We start from the raw sequence: 16,653 nt of genomic DNA on the forward strand, positions 1-16,653 counted from the left end.
CGTCGCCCTTCAGGACACATCAGGCGCTCTTGCGGGCATTCGCGGTATGTTACGGCACCGTACCCTGGGAAGGCGACGTCAAGAGCGTGGACCTCTTCGCCACTCACATGCAGTCGTCCAGATACGCCAGAAGTGCCGCGTACGTTGACTTTGGAAGTGCGGGCTCGCAGGCGTCGTCAAAGTCGGAGGCCTCAGCCAGTGTGGAATCCTCCGCGCAGCGTGAATGAATCCGCGAAGGTCACCGCCCACAGGAGCATTGCGGTCTCCCAGACAGCCTGTGGGTGTCTCTTCTTTCACTCTATGCGTCTGAAAGTCCCTGACCGTGGACGCTCCTAGCTTTCCGTCTCTGTCTGCCCTGTCAAATGGCCATTAGTGGCTTTGACTGAGGCTGTCATAGGAGGTAGTAACTACTACCTCGGTGCCAGCGATGTACTTATCATGGCGCCGCGTATCTCATATCTCTTTTTTCGTTGGCCTTACTATCATGTAAAGCCCCCGTTTTTCGCGTAGTCATTGTTTCTAAACATCAAGAGGCTGAGTGCCGCGGTCGTGTTAGTCTGGATAGTACGTCCACACTAACTCCAGTTCCATGTACTTACGTCGCTACCATGGCGGGTACGTCGAAACGAAACATACCCTTGGGCCTACGGTCTCGTTTCCTTAGAAGAGCTGCCAGATGCGTTATGCTACGCTTCCCACCCTGGATATGTAGCCTTGGCCACATGTTGCAAGTTGTGCAATGACGCTAGAATAACTTCGAAAGCAGACTACATAACCACACTACATAACCACACGGTAAACATACACACATCCCCTAGATCACACAGAGGCCAGGTGAGACCCGCCCACGCGCACTTACTCCTCCCCAAACACATCGACGGCATCGACGATCTCATGCCGCGCGCCATTTGCCGCGCCGTTCAGGCCGTGCGCAGCGGCGACGGCCGCATCGTCGAGCTCGCCCTCTGCGTCCGCATCCGCGTCCCCACGTGCGAGCGGGAACATGGGGTCGACGACCTCCGCGAGTGCGTCCTCGCGCTCCTGCGCCTCCTCCGCGCTCATCGGCGTGTGCGTGAGCTTCACGACGTCCCACTTGTCGCCGTACGCCTCGTACGTCTGCACCACACCAGGTCAGCAGGGGTACGCCTTCCGAGAGGGAAAGCACAGGGGAAACACGTACGTTCACGCGCTTCTTCTTGAGCAGCATCTTGCGCTCGATGTTCTTGTAGTACGCGCCCTTTGCGCGCGGCGGATCGGCAGACATGCCGTCGTCGAGCACGAGCAGGAACTCGTTCGGGACCTCCTGCTCGACCTTGACAGTCTCGTAGTCGCGCACAAAGTGGAAGTGGGTAGGCTGTGCGTATGCGTGCGATATCGTCAGAAAGGAAACAACGGCGCGGTGTAGTGGACGTACCTCGTCTTCGGGAGGGTCGTCCGGCGAGCGCGCGAGTCGATTGCGCTTGAACTCGAGCGCGTCTTCGTCGTCCTTCGTGAGGTAATACGCGAGGAAATGATCCCCGTCTGCCTCCATGGGGCGCAATACAGCACAGTCCAGACGCGGGTCATCAACCTATCGTACAGGGTGTCAGCGTCGTGACATTCCGCATACAGACAGGGTTAGTGCTGACATCAACTGGCCTGTCTCCCGGCCGCTCGGAGAAGCGGAAGAGGTCGTACGCGTTCGCCCAGATCTCTGCGTCTGGGAAGATCTCAAACTCCTCGACAGCGGTGAGCTCGGGCTTGGTGGGATGCCGCAGGGACGCGAGGTCCGAGTTCGCGACCGCGGCAAAGGACGCGTCGATGTCGCGCACTTGGGCATCGCGCGAGATATCGATTGTATGGTCTTGATTTTGTTTGCTGGAACATGCGCGTGAGCACCCGTGCGCAAAATGAAGATGTTCGGAGATGTAGAGGAGACAGGAAGTACGTACATGTCTTGCGAGAGCGAGGCGCGCGAAGCGTTTTCTCGACTGAGGTACTCCGTCTTCCGTAGCCACGCCACATGTGGCATAGAAGTAGAGGGTGTGGGTATACCTGGGGTAGACGGGCCAAGGAAGGGGGTCGATGTAGACGCGGGGTCTCCGAGGAGGAACTGGTCCAGAGGGTCGAGTTTCGACACACAACTTGGGTCTGGGTTTAGTTCTGTGGGAGTAGCCGCACGCGGAGTTGAACATATGCCGCGGCAGAAAAGACGTATACAGGACGTACCAGAATCATCCCCGTTCTCCTCCCACAGACAGTCCCACTGCGACAAGTCGAGCGGCATGCCCAGCTCGCCGTCTACGACCATTGGTAGAGGTGTGCTCGCCGCAATCTCATCCAGAAACTCGGGGCGCGCATAGCGCATGGGGTCGGTGGGTATGTTGAGTAGTTTGGGTGGACATGGTGGGGCGGGGAGTGGGTTTGAGTAACGAACCCGAATGAGCAAGTCGAGTTTGCTGCCACGACGGTGAGCATCTGCATTGCATGGGAAAAGTGAGCAATACTGACCTTTTCTTGAAACTCATTGCGGACGGTGGCTGGACCGAGTTTGTGGAGGAGGAGGTAGTGGTGGTATGGTACAACTCGCGTGGTCGCGGTCAGTGACGCCAACTCTCAACAAGCGCCCGTACGAATTCGGAGTCTCGGTTAGCGGAGTCGCGCCTACGAGCTTTCGCCCACACCCTCAAGTTCACCGTTCGCCGTGTAGCTGGTACCAGGATCGCGAACAAGGAGGGAAAATACAGCGCAGCTCAAGCCGACGTGAAGAATTGTGCGGACCACTATGACAGACACGGCAGGTCAAGGAGAGCCCATCATCGCGTCCACTCCGGAGACGGAGTCCGTGACCACCATACCCTGCGCAATGTCAGTCCTTTTCCTGCCCGGACCTCGGCCGGACTTCCTGAGACCGCTCACAGTTGTCGGAGACAGTTCTCTCGCTACACCTGCCCGCGCTGCAACATCCCGTACTGCTCCCTAGTCTGCTTCCGTTCCGAGGTGCGTGCGCGCAGGTTCTTCTGGGACGCGTTGACTGACAAGTACGTCAGAAACATGGGGACTGCTCAGAGTCGTTTTACAAGAAGGAGGTCGAGCTCGATGTGAAGAGCGCGCCGTCCGCAGGAACAGAGGAGAAGCGGCGCATGATGGACCTCCTCAAGCGGTTCGAGGAGGACGCCCTCGACGACAGCCCACTCTTGGGCGACCCGGACAATGGCGCGGATGAGGATGCGGACGACCTCGAGGGGCGCCTTCAGAACGTTAACCTCGGTGCGCGCTGCCCCAAGGGTGTTATTCTGCTCGTAAGCTGACCGCGAATGAGACAGATTCGGCATCCTACGAAGAGCTGTGGGCGGCTCTAACTCCGGCGGAACGCGACAAATTTCTGAAAGCACTGGAAGATCCTAACAGCGAGCTTGCGCAGCAGCTCCTGGCGAGCGAAGAGCTAGAGCGGGAACGCGTCAATCCGTGGTGGGAGGCCCCCACCGCGTCCGGATCAGAGGACCTATCGGGCGGAGAGGCAGAACGAAAAGACCGCACGCGGCCATCACCCATTATGCCCATCCCCGCGCCCCTGGTCAAGCAGGCAGCGAATAACGCACTCAGTGGACCGCTCCTCCTGTACAATATATGCGCCGTATGGTGAGCGACTTCCAGCGCTCGGTTATCGTTCACTTCTGTCATTAACACAAACGTACCGCAGCATTACATATGCATACATCGTCCGCCATTTCGCGATCTCCTCGCTGTCCTCACTCGCGCAGACCGACCCGGACCGCACAGAAGTTGCGCAGTCGATATCACGGCTCGTGCCCTTTCTCACAGACCGCAAGTCGACACTTGCGCACTCCTCCCTCTCTGGGGTCGTAACAGATCTATGGTCGCGGTTTCCGCCAGTACGTCGACATATCCCCGAAGCCCTGCTGGCCAGCTGCTAATCGTCTCACCTCAAATAGGGCCACATGAACCCGCAGTTCTTCTCACTCCTCCTGAAAGATACCGCGTTGCTATTACGGCCCGCGACCGTGACGGTCATCCCCGAGCCCAAGTCCGCGCTCTCTTCTGCGGACCTCGAAGCGGACCCCAGCGCGAACGCGCTGCGCGTCCTTTCCGACTTCGCCGAGTTCTTCACCGAATCGCTAGCGCCAGACCGTGCGTCCGAGAGGATGGCGTCTTCCGCGCAACCGAAGCCGCGCCCAAGACCAAACCATGTCGTTCACAAGCTTACGTTCTACGCGGCATATCTTCTGGGCACCCCTGCGCCTATGTTGCGGGTTCTGGCGGACGAAGCCACCATGCGCGCGAACGCGCTGGAGAAGGAGGCGAAGCAGGCGGCACAGAGTGGTGGTCAGAGCATCAACAGGGTCGGGCAGCGGCCCAGCCAGGGAGGGGCCAGAATTGAGGAGTTGACGTAGGACTGTGAAAGTACTCGTAGAATGTCTGTTGTTGTAGTTCTAGTGCGAATATCGCGAGTGAGTGGTGTGCGTAGTCTAGTATAACATGTGGGGAGTTCATGATCTGTTGCAGTCCAATCAGTAGCACACTCGTATAGCCGCGTGAGGACGTTATAAAGCTCACTAGAGGTACTATGATACAGTTGCTGAGCGGAGGTGTGACGGTGTGTCCGACCGCTGTGGGCACGGCGGCATGCAGAATATGTCTACAGGTTAAACACAACTCGAACTCAGCCCCCCAAACGAAACCCCCAAACCAGACGCACCTCCTCCTAGTCGCAGCTCCCGTCCTTAGGCCCGTCCTTCCACCGCTCGTCCAGCTTCTCCACCATGCACTCAAAGCGCTCCTTCCCCAGGCGCGTATTCACCGCATTGTGCTGCTCGCACAACCACCGGCTCAGTGCCCCACGGCTGCTCACGTCCGGGGGCCGCGTCTTCATCTCCTCCCCGAGGTGCGTCGCACACGTCGAGCACGGATAGAGCACGGGCAGCGCGCGCAGCAGCGAGAGCATGTTCACGCGGTGCGCCATGGTCGGCGCGTCCGGGTAGTACGCGGCCGTCGTGTGCAGGAACGTCCACGTCGCGCTCCCGAGCTGCTCGACATCTGGTGGGCAGTTCGCCGGACGCGTGTATTCCTGTTCCTGTTCTTGGACGGGCGCGGGCGTGGGGGCGGGGGTGGTCGTCTGCTGCGAGGTGGACGCGAAGCCCGTGCCGGTCGCGAACGCTGCCATCATAGCGGCGGTCTTCTGGCCAGGTGTTGTTGTGCCCTGCGATGAGCTCTGTGTTTGCTGCTTGGGCTTTTCGGTGCGCGGTTTCCAGTTGCGGAACGCGGTGCAGATCTTGCAGGGTTTCCCGTCCGGGCCTATGACCATGCCTGGGGGAAGAGAGGACTTGGAGGGCGAGCCAGAAGGGCTTGAGGCATTGCCAGTTGCAGACATTGCGGCCGGTCCTGTGTAACAGGTAGCTTGGGGCAGAGGAGGTGCAAAAAGGCAAGGTGTAGTTATAAATCAAGTTGGTACGGCGAGAGTCCGCGGTACTCGCGTAATGCCCGACTCCGGAGTCGGCACGCGGGCGCCTGCAAGTACTCTATACTCACCGCCGCCGCTTAGCGCTCCGACTCGGATGTACGTTTCAGAACCGTTCAGCACTCTGTCTCTCAATCGTCCTCTTTGAACATCCATTCTGCAGCTGACTCAAGGTAAGGGGAACAAAAATGACGAGAGTGGGATTCGAACCCACGCCCTTTCGGACCAGATATCAGTGCTTTCCTTGCGGAGAACGACCTTAGTCTGGCGCCTTAGACCGCTCGGCCATCTCGCCATACGTCTGCTCATTAAAAGTACATCCAGATTCCGTCCCACATGATAGACTTTTGATGACCACACGTTAGCTCCCAGTACGGGGAATTCGCCGAGATGTTCTCCCTTTTCAACCCCTTTGACCTCAGGCTAAAATCCCCCAAACTAATGTCTCAATATTTGCAGGTAGAACGCTGATTTGTGCGACTTGAAGCAGCGGGGACATATCGGAAGCTTCGGCAAAGCCTATGTGGCAGGTGGTTCGTGCTAAGAAGGCGGCTTGGCAGAGATCATCGCCGCACGATACATATCATAGGTTTGCCCTCAATCAACGATCATGGGTTGGCACCTCCCATACAGCATCCTCACGCCCAGGAGACAATCGCTAGGTACTCCCGAAGTAGAGTGCAGAGGTCGCCCGTGGGAACGTTTGAGAGAAACGTGCCCGCATTAGGACGAGTCGCGTCGCGGGAGTTCGCGTTTCAGCACGCGTCTACATCTTTCGGGTCTCTCCCTCCCTCCACCCGGCAGTTGATCACAAATTTACCAAGCCCATACATAACCGGAGGTGCCAAAGGTTTTTTTATGCCTCAGAATAAGGCTGCGCCGCGCACGGCCTAGTGAACGGCAGAGAACACTCACAGATGACTCAGCCCGTTGGTCCTCTCCAGATGATGAAATTATGCAGGGCGCAGACGAGGTGATGCTTCCTGATATTATCAACCCCCAAATCTGCTGATGGATACCTACATCCTAGCCAGCCGTTCAACATGAGGAAAGTGAGCCTCGCCAACCACTCAGATATGAGATATATGCATCATGAAATCGTTCAAGCTCAGATTTCCCACGCACGCTTCCTCCGTGCACGAGGTTCTGGGCCCGCTCTCAATGTCAACGTTCACCAGTACGAATATCCTCAGAGGACGATTGTACTACACGAATACACAAATGCACGATGGACGCGCTCGTTCTTGAACAGTTGCCAAATCGGAAGGCCGAGGACAGATCTGCCAGCCGAGGCGGCGAAGAATGATCAGGGGGGGAGCGGTGGCTGTTCCGGCAGAGTGATCTCTTGGCAGCGACGGAGTGCCAGCATGGCCCCGGCTTGGCTCCGGCACTGGCACTGGCGACCACTCTCCCCATGCAGTTCCCACCCGGCCGCTGCTGTTCCTTGCTCTCGTGCTCTCATATACCCCGCTTACCCTTGTCTGAGACGGCGTCCTCGCTCCTTTCCTCCTGCCCTCAGACGTCGGCCTCTCTGACGGGCCACCCAACCTGGTCTTGCTTGTATTCCATGGTCTTTGGGTGAACTACTTTGTTCTGTCTACTCTCGGGTCCTGCTCGGAATGGATATCTTCAGGACGAAGCGAGCATATCGCTTTATACCCCTCGGCGCTGCTGCCACACTCTTGCTATGGGGCTTCGCCCGGTTTGGCGCAACCGATCACTCAATATACCGCCCCGGACCTGACCAAATCGATGAGTTATACCCTCCGCCACCTCCGCCTCACCACTTCCCTCCACCGTTTGGCGGCGGGCGCCCCCCGTCCGGAGGTCCTCCGCCCCACGTGCGGCCAGCCACAGTATGGTCAGAGCGCGCTGACGCTGTGAAGGGCGCGTTTATCCACGCATACCGAGGCTACCAGGAGTATGCAGGGTCACACGATGAGCTCCTGCCCGTTTCGGATGCGTATGTGGACAAGTATGTACCCCCTCTGCGTTGATCGCGGAGTCCGCAGTACTTATCTGTAAATAGCTTTAACGGCTGGCGTCTGACGCTCGTGGACTCTTTGGATACCATGCTCATCATGGGTTTCCATGACGAGTTCCGCGAAACAATACCTATCCTCGCGAACATGACCTTCGCTCTGCCCAAGGTGCGCTGAAGGGAAGTGTAGCGCACACCCAGTGTTGATATGAAGTCAATCAGGGGAAATATGCACCATTCTTTGAAACCGTCATTCGTTACCTTGGTGGTCTCTTGTCCGCCTATGCCATATCCGGAGAGCCCATCTTGCTTACTCGTGCAGATGATCTGGGCACCATGCTATTGCCTGCATTCAATACTACGCACGGGCTTCCGATGTATGCGGTCAATACTGTGTCGTGAGTTTACTCCATTTCCTTTCGACTTGCGCCTCTCATGATCGGGGCAATAGTGGGGATACTAGGAATGGCTGGACAGGACCGCAGATTCTTTGGGCAGAGGCCCTCAGCTGCCAGATGGAGTACAAATATCTCGCCCATCTCACTGGTCGCCAGGAATACTTCGACAGGGTGTGTTGCGGTACTACCTATCGATACAAGACTTGACCGGGCAGTGCAGGTTGAGCGCATCATGGATCTCATGAACGAAGCCAAGGTCGAGGACAACCAGTTCGCAACGAAGTGGTCTGTGACCACCGGGCACCCGTCCAACGGTACGTCCATAACCTGGGCTGTCTGCATGTAAACGATTGGTCTCATTCCCGCGCCGGCTTTAGACCACTTCTCAGTGGGCGCGTTCGCTGATAGCGCACACGAGTACTTGCTGAAGCAATGGCTGCTGACAGCGAAGTCTGAGACCAAAGCTCGCGACCTATGTAGGCAATCCCCCCTCTCCTTCATACCACGCGCTAACATATCCGACAGACCTCCGCGACGTCGAAGCCATCCTCGCAAACCTCCTCTACGTCACCCCCAACCGGAACCTCCTCTACGTAACCGACACGACCTCCTCCAGCCCCAGCCACACCTTCGAGCACCTCTCGTGCTTCCTCCCAGGCCTGCTCGCGCTCGGCGCGCACACGCTCCCCCTCGCCGCACGCGACCGCGAGCGGCACCAGTGGGCCGCGCAGGGCCTCGCGTACACGTGCTGGATCACGTACGCGGACCACGAGACCGGGCTCGGGCCCGACGAGATGGCCATGGCGCACACGCCCGCGGATGCGGCGCACCCGTACCCGGGGCGCTGGGCGGAGCTCGTCGACGCGTGGGAGGCGAAGGGGCGGCCGGGGCGTGTGCCCCCCGGGTTGGCGGAGGCCCCGCCAAGGCTGGAGGGGGACCGCGACTATCGCGCGACAAAGATCGATTATATGCTGAGGCCGGAGGTGCGTGTTTGTTTGGATGGTGTGGGGTACAAAGCTGATGTGGGGTGTAGACCGTCGAGAGCTTCTATATCATGTGGCGTACGACGGGCGACGAGGTGTGGCGGGAGCGCGGATGGGCGGTCTTCCGCGCCATCGAGAAGGAGGCGAAGACGAAGAGCGGGTACGCGAGCGTTGCGTCGGTGGAGAAGTCGCCTGCGCGGCTCAAGGACGAGATGCCGAGGTGCGTGCTCTTGATATATGCGCGATTTACCGAGCTCATGCTTCAACGGGATCGCAGTTTCTTCACCGCAGAGACGTGCGTACCATCCTGTTTGCACGATCCCCCATGGGCTCGAACGCTGATGTTTCCCATTTTAGCCTCAAGTATCTGTATCTCCTGTTCTCGGACGAGGAGCTCATCCCGCTGGATCGTTGGGTGTTCAACACCGAGGCGCACCCGCTCCCCGTGTTTGAGTGGGCAGACTGGGAGAAGAAGAAATACGGCATTTCATAAGCCGGGCATACGTCCACGCTGCGCTCTCTCACACGCACACGAGTTACTACTAATGTGTAAACTAACGCGTACATACTACAGCATGCTCCTCGAATATAGCTTGGATACTGAGGACGTCAACCTCCCGCTACAGGGACGTGTTCATACGTGGGGTTCTGGGAAGGTATTGCGGGAAGGCGGCCCGGCATGTGGACGCAGTCTTGCCGCCGCTCCGTTATTGCAGCATGAGAAGTCGCGAAGTGCGATCATGCTACCTGGCTTATCTCCTTCTCCACTGGTTTGCAGCGCGTCTGCTATCAAGAAGACCTTCGCCCGCATGCATCATTCCTGCGTATATAACGCGTACACAGGAGTGGGGCACGTCGGCAGTCCAACCTCCGCAAGCGCGCTATGTCGTTCTGCTTAGGCTATATGCGTGTTGTTTTGCTGCTTTGCGCGTTGTGGTCTGTGGGCGCGCGGATGGCACCGTCTATGCGCTTCAAAGAGCATCTTTTACCAGTGCCCAGGAATGATGAAACAGCGACGAATAACGCCCACTTCTTCGAGGTAAGCCCGTCGAGCTTCACATAGTCGTGTCGACGTACTACATAACATCTGCTTTTTGCCACGATCAGATGCCACTAGATCACTTCGGGAACACGACGGGCACCTTCAAAAACAGATTTTGGGTCAACGACACGTACTATAAACCGGGGGGTCCAGTGTTTTGTAAGCACACTTCATCTAGCCTTTGCAGTGTCGCTAACTTCCAGGTCGGAAGTGTTCGATTCGGGAGAGCAGAACGCGGAACCGCTCCTGCCGTATTACTTGCAAGAATACCATGGGCTTTCTGCGACGATGCGTCTCGCCAAGCGCTACAGCGGTGTCGCCATCTTATGGGAGCATCGCTTCTATGGCGACTCGTTGCCCTTCCCGGTCAATGTACGTTTCCGTTCGTTCAGAGAATATGTTCTTAGCACCTCACGACTTCGTAGGGAAATACTACAGCCGAGCAGTGGCAGTTCCTGAATACCGAGCAAGCCCTCGAGGACGTCGTTTACTTCGCCAACCGATTCTCCCTCACAGGCGGACACGCGCTCAGCACTTCGGCGACGGACAACCCTCTCCACCCCTCCAAGACGCCTTGGGTCTGGCTCGGGGGCTCATACCCCGGCGTCCGCGGCGCGCTGCTCCGCGTGCGCAACCCAGAGACCATCTTCGCGGTCTGGGCGTCCTCGGCCCCCGTCCACGCCCAAGTCGACATGGCCGCGTACTACAAGGCCGCGGAGCGCAGCCTCACGCGCAACTGCTCCGCTGACTGGGTTGCCGTCACGCGCTTCGTGGATGACACGCTCGCTAACGGTACGGCCGAGGAGACGGCGGAGCTCAAGTTCAGGCTGTTGAGCGCACGGTCGGACGGGGTCACGAAGGAACGCGCTGCGAACACGAGTGCGGTGAGCGCTGCCGGCGTGCTTATGGATCCGCTCAACTTCTACCAGGTACGGGGATGCTGCTTTTTTGACCACGACGATGGGGGATTGACGGTGTGCTTGCTTGCAGTACTACGGGTTCGAGGCTTCCCTGCTGCCTTTTTGCAATGTCCTCGAGAGCCGGAACTCGACTATAACTCCGTTCGAGACAGGCTTGGCCGCGAACCTAGGAACCGACGTTGCTCTGGACGCGTTCTTGTCTGCGATTCGCGAAGTGAATTACGATGCGATACCCGGAGACGCAGATGATCCCGTCCAGGACCGGTCGTGGATGTGGCAGTACTGCTCTGAGTACGGTACGGGCTTGTCATTGTAGATCCAGTCCCGCGGATCGCTGATATATCGATGCAGGTTTCTACCAGCGCGGAGATCCAAACAATACGCTCTCTATCGAAACGTCCTTCCTGTCGCTAGAGCTCTTCCAGGATGAGTGCAACACAACATTCCCGCGTGGACTTCCGCCTTCGCCAGCCGTGCAGAAGGTGAACAAGTACGGAGGATGGGACATGACACCCTCCAACGTCCTATTCACAAACGGAGAATGTAAGTTATTCCTTATACTTTCTTCAGACGATACTCACTCAGACGATACTCACAACTGTCGATAGTCGACCCCTGGAGAACGATGGGGCTCGCCTCCATCGAGACCAACTCGCCCGGCCGGACACCTACTGTTGCGGTGCCGCGGTATGTTGCTAATCCTCCTCTAAATGCTGGCTATCTTGAGCAGCATTGACGGTTATGTGTGCTGTGTCCCACAGGTGCAACGTCGCGCCTCAATATCCATCCTTCTTCGGACTGACGCATGCTAACATGGTCCATGTGTCGGACCTCCGCGTTCTCTTGACGCCGGATGCGAACCACACCGACTTCAAAACGGTCGGTTTCTACAGCCCCGTCTCCCAAGAGCCATTCTACGCGGGGTTGGGTCTTTTTGAGCTGGCTCTAGATGAGTGGCTGCCATGTTTCGGGAAAGGCGATCATTCTACGGGGGACAATGCTGAACAGGTGTTTTCTCCATGATGTGAGAGTTGTCAATGTAGCGATAAGAATCGAATATCATTGAATAGGATCGGGTGCCCGCGATTGTACCGCGAGCCTCGGCGTATCGAGGAACCTCCGTAAATCTCCACATACAGCAGCGTTGCTGTGCAAAAAGAGCTCTCTGTCCGGGAGTCGAACCCGGCTTTCGCGCGATCAGTTATACATGACAAGCGCGTGTACTAACCGATATACTAACAAAGAGATGTCAGTGCTCTTATTACCATGTTTATATCGCGGCATTGGCGAGCTTCAGTTTCTGATGTCTTCAGGTTAATTTCTACGATGCGCGCTCCTGCTTCTGTGCCTTTGCTTGATACAACATGGCGCATTTCCCCTATACGCGCCTCCTCATTGGAGAGAACAACGCCATTGCAACAGTAGGACACCACTTCCATGTCCTGAACGTCTAGTACGTATTTTCTTGGTCAGATGCATGATCTTGTCGGCTAAGTCTGTCCGAGTCAGCACTGGCGAGATCATCCATTCAACAACCAAACTTGACGAGGATGCTCAGGAGAAGTTGTTGAAGTCAGGACCGATCCGCTGCGTTGCGGTGGACTCGGGATTTGCGCATCTCATCACTACTGGGGACGACAAGCGCTTGAAAGTCTGGCACATAGGGGGTTCTCTTGAGCTGTTGAGCGAGCGGTGCGTCCGTACACGTTTTCTGCCGCATCCACTGCTTAATTTCTCGACATAAATCGCAGAGAACTACCAAAAAAGCCCACGGAGATAGGGTTCACTCCTGACGGCCAGACGGTCGTTATAAGCGATAAATTCGGCGATGTATTCAGGTGTGTCCTAGCGAAACACTCGTCTCGCCGCGTCGCTAAACGGGAGCTCAGCTATCCACTACAACCGGACCCTTCTCCCGCCCCTTCAACAAGTCAAGCCGGCGCGTCAAAACGCGGTTCCCTGACCGCTCACGAGAACCCTTCAAACGGAACGCTGATCCTGGGTCATGCGTCGATGCTCACCACATACCTGCTCACGCCGGATGGGAAATACATCTTGACTGCCGATCGGGACGAACACATCCGCGTCAGCTGGTTCCCCAAAGGCTATGTCATCGAGCGATATTGCCTAGGCCAGGAAAAGTGCGTTCTACATGTTACAATGTTTCCCGTCCGGCATTCACGAGTTAGTGGACAGATTCGTGTCGGCATTGCACATACCGTCTTTTGACCCGTCATTGCTGGTGTCCGGAGGCGGAGACCCGACTTTGAAGTTCTGGGACTGGATGTCTGGCAAGCTCACCGGCGAGGTATCTATCTTCGATGCCGTTAAACCCCACATCAAGGTCAAGGCACCGAAATGGCGTCACGGCTGGAATGACGGCGAGGGCGAGGACGGCCCGTCTGAAAGCAAGGCGAAGGGCAAGGGAAAAGGAAAGCGGCGGGGAAAGGGCAAGAAAGGGACTGCGGATACTCCAGAGGAGACGGCGGAGGCAGACCAACAAGCAGAGGGCGGGTCGGGCGACCATACTGAGGCGCCACCCGCAATATCAACGGAGGACGTACATATGACGGAGGCGAGCGCGCCTACACCCGTGTCCAGCGCCCCACAAGCCACGCCGGGTGTGTCAGAAGACTCGCAACTTGTCTTTGCTGTCCACAGGATCCAATCCGTCGATCGTGGCGAGCACGGCCGTTTCGTCGTTCTGAGCGTTATCGGGTGAGGCGGTATGCTCCCATCTGGTGTCGACGCTTCTCATCATATCTATAGTGCTACTGCCGTATTCTACGCCCCCATCCCTGCCGAGGGCGAGACACTACCCGCTTCTGCGGTCCGGTCCGTGGTCTTCGGAAAGCCCGTAATCGACTTCACCGTGGCTCGGGATGGAAACGTCTGGGCACTACTCGACGCGGAGTGGGAGACCACTCCGGAGGCACCGCCAACGGAACAGACGTCTCCCATCCGTCTGCTAGCATGGCAAGACGCCACGGTACGACACCCCGCAGCTACTCTCACGTCTGCCACGAGCTGACAACCCCTCCCAGCTGACCGAGTCCCCTGGCGTCCAAACGCCGCTTCTCACCGCGCTCAACTCAAAATCTCTCCCTCCCGGTAAATCCTCCCACAGCCGCCCCCTGTGGCTGCCCGCTGATCCCATACTCACTTAACTCCAACAGCGACCGCGGCGCAGCTCAAGGCGCTCGACCTCTACGCGGGGCTCTCGGCGCTGCCCAAGAACGTCGACCCGGAGCACGACCCGCTCATCCGCGACACGCTGTCCGAGGTGGCGGCCGCCCCCGTAGAAGGCGCGGACGGCAAGCAGCTCACGCAGCGCGAGCTCGGGAGGCTAAGGAAGAAGAAGGCTCTGTTGGCGAAGATCCAGGAGCAGGAACAGAAGGCACCGGCGAGTCGAGAGGGGACGGCGGAGGCGGAGCGGGAGGTCAAAAGGGCGCGGTCGGAGAGCGCCGCCGAGGAGCCTGCGACTGCGGTTGCGGAGACGGAGGCGCGGGATGTTGAGATGAACGCCTCTTGAGTAGATGAAGTAGAGGAACATTGCGAGACGAAAGATGTAGGAGTAGCGGCCCTGGGGAGGTCTTAAAAATGTACCGTGTGCGAAAACATACCGATAGCACGCACTGCGTATCGACACGGCCCCTCTTTTCCTGAGAGCGTCCCGTGGCCCTGGCAGTCCTCCGGTCGTTCCATATGCTTGGCGGCTCATATTGACTGGCGATGGAGCCTGGGCACAGGCAAGGGGGGTTGGGACAATTTTATATAGATACGTTACACTCCGAGGTCAGGCCGCCGCAAACGCCGGGAGGCTACTGGGAAGACGGTTACGCTCTATGATATGCAGAGTTCTGTGAAGTCCTGACGAAGACCGGTCATCCACTGCATGTAGCCACGCGTATACGCTGTCAGGCAAGAGAGCAGACGTTTCCGCGTTCCGGAAACAACAAAGGAGGAGGGGTAGCAGTAGCGTCATACCGGGGGACCGAACGGTAAAGCAATCCGGGTGACACTGGCACAGCGTTCTTGACACGCACCATGCCCAATCCTGCGATAGATCCTTTAGAGCGGCTGGCTCCGGCGGCGTCATCCACGTCGCAACCCGAGGGCTCCTTGGGAGAGAGGAGGGAGGAGAGGAGACGGTGCCGCCACTGGCGAAGGCGATGGCTCGACTCTTTACGGTGGAGCCCAATTTCACTTCTCCAGCGTCCAAGGCGCGTAAGTAGGCTCCTGGGTCAGGACGTAATATCATGATGATAGCCGTCCGGACGGCGCTGGGCCTGACCGCAGTTGATGTGCGTCGGATCGAGCTCCTGTACGACGACGGGTGTACTTCATCTCTGCTTCGAAGCTCTGGTACAGGGCGTAGGAGTCAGCTCCCGCGAGCGGCGGAGCAAATGCTAAACAATGGAAGTGTAGGACGTAATTGCGTCGGACACGGCATGATACGGGGCTGCATCCTTGGTTTGCGGGTCGTGTGACCGGGATAGCGGAGGGAAGATCGATGTATGACTCGGACCCGCTTCAACGGGAAGGCAGGAAGGTGGGAGCTATATGTGGTGCGCGGTACCTGAAAGCCTCTAGGGAACGAACCTTGTAGCCGCTGCTCAAGCACAAGAACTTCTCAGAAGCGCAGCCATGGGGCCGCTGCCAGAAAACCCATGGGGTGTCCTCATATGAACGCACCAGGCTCCCCTTCCCACTATTCAGCCGAGCAGTAGACTTGGGGACTCCGAGGTCGCCGGCCGTTCAGCATAACCTGCCCAGTCCGGCCAATACGGCAAACGACCGCAACCGACGACCCCTCAGTCCGGCAACTCAGGCGAAACGAACAGGCGGCCGAAAAGCTATTATATGCGTACCTGAGTGCGGTGCAGCTGCATGTGCCTCGCTGGGTCTGTGGAGCGGCTGGTGTTCGCGGGCGACGCGGGTGAACCTGGCAGGCGTGGAGGGCGCTGTCAACTGAGGGCGAGACGCACACCGGGAGGGTACTCGTCCCCACTCGTTGGATGAGCGGTTCCTGGTGGTGGTGGTGATGCACCGACGGCGGGGGCGCTTTGACGTTCCGGCACGGTCGGGCGGCGGGAGAATGTACGCGACGGTCGCACAGCGGAGTGGGTTGCGGAGGCTCGGGATTCCATAATTAAGGGCGAGCGAACAACGGCGTCATCTTCGAGGTAAGAAGCAAGGGGGGTCGCATGTACGCCTGTCAAACCCTGTATACGTGCGAGTACGTGTGTTGGGGCACTGAATGAAAGTTCGCGAGTCGGAGCGAACTCACGGGCATGCATCCAGGTCTAGGCCGGCGAAGCAAAAGCAGTGCGGAAGCAGATTACACAAGTCGGGTAATCGCATCGCCATAATTGGACGCTGCCTGAGCGTAAATACGAGGATGTCAGTCGCGTATTTGCGTAGGGTGCAGAGCCAGAGGAGGGGGATGTGCGTCTGGGAGACTGAGGAGGTACTCGCCGGCGCCTGCCGCTGTGTGTCGAGTGGATGGCAAATAATAGACATCAGATAGCAGCTGTCATCTTGTGCGACCGGGCTGTTCAAACCCGTAATACGGAATCGAGGCAGCCTTGCGATATCGGCATGCTTTCGGCGTGATACTACTGAGTCATCGCTAGAATGGCGGCTCCTGGAGCGAGGGGATCGCCCTAGCGGACGGTGTTCAGAACGTAGACGATACTGTACAGCTCTGCTCGACCCAAGTAGGAAAAGACATCCAGCAGCAGCGGGAGCGGGAGGAGGAAGGTAGAGGCGCGGAAGCGAAAGAGAGACGAACTTGGCAGGATGAAAGAGACGCCGACCTGGAGGGTACTCCTGTGGGTGCAGGCACGTGGCGGTGGGAGGAAAATGATG

At 57.9% G+C, this 16,653-nt stretch overlaps 6 protein-coding genes and 2 non-coding genes across 8 annotated transcripts; 4 read left to right on the forward strand and 4 right to left on the reverse strand.

The window, feature by feature from the left end:
* Positions 1 to 743: 743 nt before the first annotated feature.
* On the reverse strand, positions 744 to 2,347 carry TRAVEDRAFT_167944 (uncharacterized protein; the record flags this gene model as incomplete). Its single annotated transcript, XM_008040507.1, has 6 exons — positions 744 to 1,116; positions 1,181 to 1,354; positions 1,415 to 1,570; positions 1,629 to 1,857; positions 1,932 to 2,142; positions 2,209 to 2,347. 6 exons carry the CDS (start codon positions 2,345 to 2,347, stop codon positions 856 to 858), a joined length of 1,170 nt encoding a protein of 389 aa, XP_008038698.1. The 3' UTR covers positions 744 to 855.
* Positions 2,348 to 2,764: 417 nt separating this feature from the next.
* On the forward strand, positions 2,765 to 4,394 carry TRAVEDRAFT_64865 (uncharacterized protein; the record flags this gene model as incomplete). The annotated part of the gene is made up of 6 exons (XM_008040508.1): positions 2,765 to 2,847; positions 2,901 to 2,979; positions 3,030 to 3,249; positions 3,306 to 3,621; positions 3,683 to 3,875; positions 3,936 to 4,394. The coding sequence occupies 6 exons, from the start codon at positions 2,765 to 2,767 to the stop codon at positions 4,392 to 4,394; spliced, it is 1,350 nt and encodes a 449-aa protein (XP_008038699.1).
* A 39-nt stretch (positions 4,395 to 4,433) lies between these two features.
* TRAVEDRAFT_148570 (FAD-dependent thiol oxidase) lies at positions 4,434 to 5,391 on the reverse strand. Its single transcript, XM_008040509.1, has 3 exons — positions 4,700 to 5,391; positions 4,558 to 4,639; positions 4,434 to 4,497 (listed from the first exon to the last, which is right to left on the reverse strand). Exon 1 carries the CDS (start codon positions 5,369 to 5,371, stop codon positions 4,706 to 4,708), a length of 666 nt encoding a protein of 221 aa, XP_008038700.1. The 5' UTR covers positions 5,372 to 5,391; the 3' UTR covers positions 4,434 to 4,497; positions 4,558 to 4,639; positions 4,700 to 4,705.
* A 256-nt stretch (positions 5,392 to 5,647) lies between these two features.
* TRAVEDRAFT_t107 lies at positions 5,648 to 5,753 on the reverse strand. Its single transcript has one exon. It is a non-coding gene; the product is annotated as a tRNA-Leu (tRNA).
* A 1,214-nt stretch (positions 5,754 to 6,967) lies between these two features.
* On the forward strand, positions 6,968 to 9,429 carry TRAVEDRAFT_58691 (seven-hairpin glycosidase). The gene is made up of 10 exons (XM_008040510.1): positions 6,968 to 7,433; positions 7,488 to 7,608; positions 7,662 to 7,837; positions 7,891 to 8,008; positions 8,058 to 8,151; positions 8,215 to 8,313; positions 8,363 to 8,820; positions 8,871 to 9,040; positions 9,098 to 9,115; positions 9,178 to 9,429. Exons 1-10 carry the CDS (start codon positions 7,078 to 7,080, stop codon positions 9,311 to 9,313), a joined length of 1,746 nt encoding a protein of 581 aa, XP_008038701.1. The 5' UTR covers positions 6,968 to 7,077; the 3' UTR covers positions 9,314 to 9,429.
* Positions 9,430 to 9,772: 343 nt separating this feature from the next.
* On the forward strand, positions 9,773 to 11,805 carry TRAVEDRAFT_47584 (uncharacterized protein; the record flags this gene model as incomplete). Its single annotated transcript, XM_008040146.1, has 8 exons — positions 9,773 to 9,859; positions 9,928 to 10,021; positions 10,074 to 10,234; positions 10,288 to 10,791; positions 10,853 to 11,078; positions 11,134 to 11,325; positions 11,391 to 11,469; positions 11,544 to 11,805. The coding sequence occupies 8 exons, from the start codon at positions 9,773 to 9,775 to the stop codon at positions 11,803 to 11,805; spliced, it is 1,605 nt and encodes a 534-aa protein (XP_008038337.1).
* A 138-nt stretch (positions 11,806 to 11,943) lies between these two features.
* TRAVEDRAFT_t106 lies at positions 11,944 to 12,027 on the reverse strand. Its single transcript has one exon. It is a non-coding gene; the product is annotated as a tRNA-Asp (tRNA).
* Positions 12,028 to 12,146: 119 nt separating this feature from the next.
* TRAVEDRAFT_47585 (uncharacterized protein) lies at positions 12,147 to 14,314 on the forward strand (the record flags this gene model as incomplete). The annotated part of the gene is made up of 8 exons (XM_008040147.1): positions 12,147 to 12,235; positions 12,292 to 12,474; positions 12,534 to 12,620; positions 12,672 to 12,923; positions 12,979 to 13,500; positions 13,552 to 13,771; positions 13,827 to 13,893; positions 13,959 to 14,314. 8 exons carry the CDS (start codon positions 12,147 to 12,149, stop codon positions 14,312 to 14,314), a joined length of 1,776 nt encoding a protein of 591 aa, XP_008038338.1.
* Positions 14,315 to 16,653: the final 2,339 nt, after the last annotated feature.

This window comes from Trametes versicolor (assembly GCF_000271585.1).
Source record: "Trametes versicolor FP-101664 SS1 unplaced genomic scaffold TRAVEscaffold_6, whole genome shotgun sequence".
NCBI lineage: Eukaryota > Fungi > Basidiomycota > Agaricomycetes > Polyporales > Polyporaceae > Trametes > Trametes versicolor.

Bases quoted from the DNA above. Each gene is read 5' to 3' on its own strand.
- TRAVEDRAFT_148570 (XM_008040509.1), bottom strand. From the start codon at position 5,371: ATGTCTGCAACTGGCAATGCCTCAAGCCCTTCTGGCTCGCCCTCCAAG.
- TRAVEDRAFT_58691 (XM_008040510.1), top strand. From the start codon at position 7,078: ATGGATATCTTCAGGACGAAGCGAGCATATCGCTTTATACCCCTCGGC. The intron at 7,434-7,487 runs GTATGTACCCCC...ATCTGTAAATAG, and splicing joins TCGGATGCGTATGTGGACAA to CTTTAACGGCTGGCGTCTGA. The intron at 7,838-7,890 runs GTGAGTTTACTC...TCGGGGCAATAG, and splicing joins TATGCGGTCAATACTGTGTC to TGGGGATACTAGGAATGGCT.